The sequence below is a fragment of the Chroicocephalus ridibundus genome, unplaced genomic scaffold, assembly GCF_963924245.1.
Source record: "Chroicocephalus ridibundus unplaced genomic scaffold, bChrRid1.1 SCAFFOLD_98, whole genome shotgun sequence".
Taxonomy (NCBI): domain Eukaryota; kingdom Metazoa; phylum Chordata; class Aves; order Charadriiformes; family Laridae; genus Chroicocephalus; species Chroicocephalus ridibundus.
In genome coordinates, this window is record NW_026961319.1 from 680,247 (window position 1) to 684,676 (window position 4,430).

The 4,430-nt window shown below is 53.8% G+C and overlaps 1 protein-coding gene across 1 annotated transcript; it reads right to left on the reverse strand.

Moving 5' to 3' along the window:
- Positions 1-1,131: 1,131 nt before the first annotated feature.
- LOC134509331 (olfactory receptor 14J1-like) lies at positions 1,132-4,148 on the reverse strand (the record flags this gene model as incomplete). The annotated part of the gene is made up of 2 exons (XM_063321810.1): positions 1,132-1,176; positions 3,687-4,148. Coding segments are annotated over 2 exons (507 nt in total), but the record flags the coding sequence as incomplete, so codon positions are not given.
- Between the last annotated feature and the right edge of the window lie 282 nt (positions 4,149-4,430).

Here is a 4,430-nt window from a genome sequence, read left to right on the forward strand (position 1 = left end):
TGAGTGAAGGATGCTGGTGGGTGCTGTGCCCAAGGGGACAAAGACTTGCGTTCGCGTGGGGACTTCCAGCCTTGCCAGTGGCCTTTGCCATCTCCACCACAGCTTGTCCTACACTGTCCCACAGCTGCTTCTTCTTCCCTGCTGGCTGGAGACACCCATCTCCCTTCCCCACCTTGCTCTCACCCTGGCAGTTCCAGACACTCACTGACGTCTGTCCACCCTCACACTCTGCTCCTTGACACACAAAGACATGGACTCATCTCCAACTCCTTATGCAGGACTTGTGGAAAGGGATCCTGGTGCTGCACGAAATACAATGGCTGCAATAGCATGGAGGATACCAGCTTGCCAGAGAGTGATGGACATCACACACTCACCATGCCCATCCAAATCCAGGACTGGGGTTAGGGGCCCAGGCATCTTGGCTCTTCCAGACATCTCTCCAATAAGTCAGGAAATCTCAACCCAGGGGAAAGAAATCGAAGGCATTTCACTGCTGGGAAGGCAAATGCTGGCTGAAGCCTTTGGACCATTACTGTGGATGTCCCACCACCTACGGAAGAGTCCAGGAAAGTTTCCAGGAAGAAGAGACCTCACAGGCACCAAACACAGCCACAAGCCTCATCCTGGCCTAAAAAGGTATGCAGAAGGAAATGACCTCACAAACACAGACCCCAGTCATGAGCCTGCTGCTGGACAATCATGTGCCCAAGGAACCATAACCTCAGAAGCAACCTCTAGCTGCTGGCATGTTCCATACATGCTGGCATGGTCCATCCTGTGTGTTGCATTCATACCCATGCTGCTGGCATGTCCCGTACTTGGGACCTCACAAGAACCAAGCCTGGTCATCAACCCTCTGCTGGCCTAAGGGGTGCTCTGGAACACAGACCTTCAAACACCTCTGAGCTTGCTCATGGTCTCTCAGGTCCTCAGGCAGCAGCACCCTCACAACTGGCATTCAGGCCATTCGCCTGCTGCGGGGCTATCAAGGACTCAGGCAGACGTGACCTCCAAATCAATAGCTGCCTTCTTCTGGCCTATCAGAGATTGTGGCAGCACCGACCTCCTAACAAACATCCACACCCTCTGCCTGCTGCTGGCCTGTCAGGTACTCATGGAGGAACAACCTCATAGGCACCGAACCCAGACTTCAGCCGGGGGTTGGCCGGCCACCTGCAGAGACAGGGGTGACCCCAAAATGAGCATCCAAAGCAGATGCCCGCTGTTAGAGCAGCGGTGACCTCACAATCAACATGCCAGACCTTGGCCTGCTGCTGGCCTGTTGGGTTCTCAGGCAGAAGGCACCTCACAAGCATCTACCCGAGACATTGCTGGACTGCCATGTCCTCACAGAATCATGTAGATTGAAAGGGATCTTTGGAGATCGTCTAGTTAAATCCCGGAACTCCAATCAGTTGGAAATTTTGTCTTTGAGGACTGGGGCCTAGCGCATAAGCCTTGTGTGAGGATGATGAGGGACGTGGGCTTCTTCAACCTGGTGAACCTCCTCCAGTGAGGGTCATCATCCAAAAGGGATAACCTCACTCCAAGTATGGGAGAGAGATGGATGGCATATGATGGATATAAACACATGGAAGGATTTGGCTGAAGAGATTTTTAGCCTGCTGAAAGACCAGGGCATTCTTCCAACTGCCTGAAGCTCAAAGCAGCACCTGGGGAGTTTAGAGGGATGTGCCTGAGCGAGGAGTAAGGGGACGGGGAAACTGGAGAGCAAGGGGAAGGCCAGCCCTGCTGCCCCATTATCGGTCTGATGGTCCCACCGTGCTGGAAACGCATGGGACAGGTGTGGTCAAGGGTGGGGAGACATGGCCCTGGCAAAGTGCCCTGGCAGCCCTCAGGGCTCTGTCCCCCTCAGCCCTCCTCTTTTGGTGGCCCCCTTCAGTGCCTGGGCCACAGGTGGTCTGTGTCCCCTCAGTGGCAGCCCCTCTCCCCAGGCCAGCACAAGAGTCCTGCTCCAGGCACAGAGCAGCCTGCCCAGAGTGGGGGCCTGCAGAAAGAGGTTTCTCCTTCTCATGGATTCCTCCCTGCAGGCACAGAAATGCTCCCTAGCTCTTCTCCAGGGACACCCCTTCTCCTGGGAGAGCCTTTTCCCAGGTGAGCGTGTCCAGGCTGGCCTGGCTGGACATTCCTGGTTCCCACCCCGTGCTCCCTGCAGGGCCCTGATCTGGTGGTGCTGCTCTGCAGAGGGAGGGGGCTGTGGTGCCCTGGGGCCATGGGGTGACCCTGCACTGGCCGTGCTGGTCGGATGGGGAACAGACCCAGCCAGAAAGGGATCGCTGCTGCTGAGCCCCCTTCCATCTCCCCTGATTGCTCAGTAGCCAAGGACAGGGCTTGGCAGGGTACTGGGATGTCTCCAGTGTCTCAAAAGGCAGGGAAGGGCTGCTCTAGATCAATCCCACAGGGTTTCCAGGGCACTGGGCTGAACCATTGTTTAGTCTTATGTCTCTTTTGCCTGCTGGCTCCTGGCATTGCAGGGGCCTCGTTAGCCCATGGGCTCTTCAGGTTCACCTTTCCTTCAAGGACACTCCGCCTTGGATGGTCACTCATTTGATGAGGTGCCAATCACTGCTCATCCAGACTCACGTACTTTTCTGGGAGATCCCCTGAGCTCTCCTGGCAACTCCAGGTTCCTCTCCAGGATAGCATTGGCCATCAGCCCCACCACCAGTGGGACAATACCAGGAAGGATAAGCAAAAACCATTTGCACTCTGCTTGGACATGTGCCACCAAGAAGGGAGCTCTAGGTCCAGCCTTTCATCCCTAAGAGATTCCCATGCAACTCTGACCCTAGAACACCATGAGGACTTTTCATGGAACCGTTCCTGGGGTGTGTTCCTGATACCAGCTTTGGAAGAGTCATTCAGCCTCTGCCCCTGCCTTGAGGAGTCCCCTCTGACACAGTGGTTCACATGGCCTGTTCCTGCCTGCAGCCACAGGGGTGCCACTGTAGAGACAACAGGACTGTCACAAGGTACACGAGGCCTTAGGGGGAACACAAAGGCAAGGGCACAGCAGGACAGTGGGGATGTGAGGAGAGACCAGCACTGAAACGCCTCGTCCTGCTGCTGTCCTTGGCCATGGCTCCAGGGAAGCAGCAGCCCCGACTCGCAGGCGGCACAGACAGAGTGCCCAGCGAGGCAGCCAGGGGCAACCCCAAGGGCCCCAGGGGCTGATCCTCCATGGGGCAGATGGACATTTGCCTACTGAACCCCTCCTGCATGCTGGGGCTGCTCACCCAGCTCCAGAGGAGAAGTCAAGAGATGGGAGGTGAGACAAATAGGTTTTTTCCACATTTCTTTATTGAGCTTTTTTAAAAAGGGAGCCTGGATCCATATATAAATAAGATCTTTGGGTCAAGAAAAAAAGAAGTAGAAGGCCAAGAATAATAACATCACAGGTCTCCAACAAAAAAAACCAACACATGAAAACAAAGAAACAAACCAAACCAAAATAAAACAAAAACAAAACCAAAAAAAATCCCACAAAGAGAAAGTAAAGAAACATATGAAAAAAAGTTAATCCTGGCTTTTCCTGAGATACAGTGGAACCCCATTGGCATAATGGGCACCTTATTAATCTAAAGGAGATGGGATCCCAATAGCTTCCTCAGGGCATCCTTGAGCTCTTTGTTCCTCATGCTGTAGATGAGGGGGTTCACTGCTGGAGGCACCACTGAGTACAGCACTGCCACCACCAGATCCAGGGATGACCATGAGATGGAGGGGGGCTTCAAGTGAGCAAATAATCCAGTGCTGACAAGCAGGGAGACCACGGCCAGGTGAGGGAGGCACGTGGAAAAGGCTTTGTGCCGTCCCTGCTCAGAGGGGATCCTCAGCACGGCCCTGAAGATCTGCACATAGGACAGCACGATGAACACAAAACAAACAAAAGCTAAAGAACAACCTAATACAAGAAGCCAAACTTCTCTGAGGTAGGAATGTGAGCAGGAGAGCTTGAGGATTTGTGGGATTTCACAGAAGAACTGGTCGACAGCATTGCCCTGGCAGAGGGGCAGGGAAAATGTACTGGCCGTGTGCAGGAGAGCAGTGAGAAACCCACTGCCCCAGGCAGCTGCTGCCATGTGGACACAAGCTCTGCTGCCCATCAGGGTCCCGTAGTGCAGGGGTTTGCAGATGGCAACGTAGCGGTCATAGGCCATGACAGTGAGGAACTGGCTGATGGAGCTGCTGTTGGTCATGTGCTTAGTCCGTGCATGGGGGACTGTTTAAAGAGGAGAAGACATTCACAAGTTAAGGCAGACTTCGTTGATCCCATCCTATTCCTTTTTCCAAAATTTTCCCCAAAATGACTTCTCTTTCCATGGAATAATTTCATTCAGACCCTTTTTGTGAGATCAGCTTTGTGCTGCTGAGGGCAGTATCTTTGTAGGGGCAGAGATCCAGAT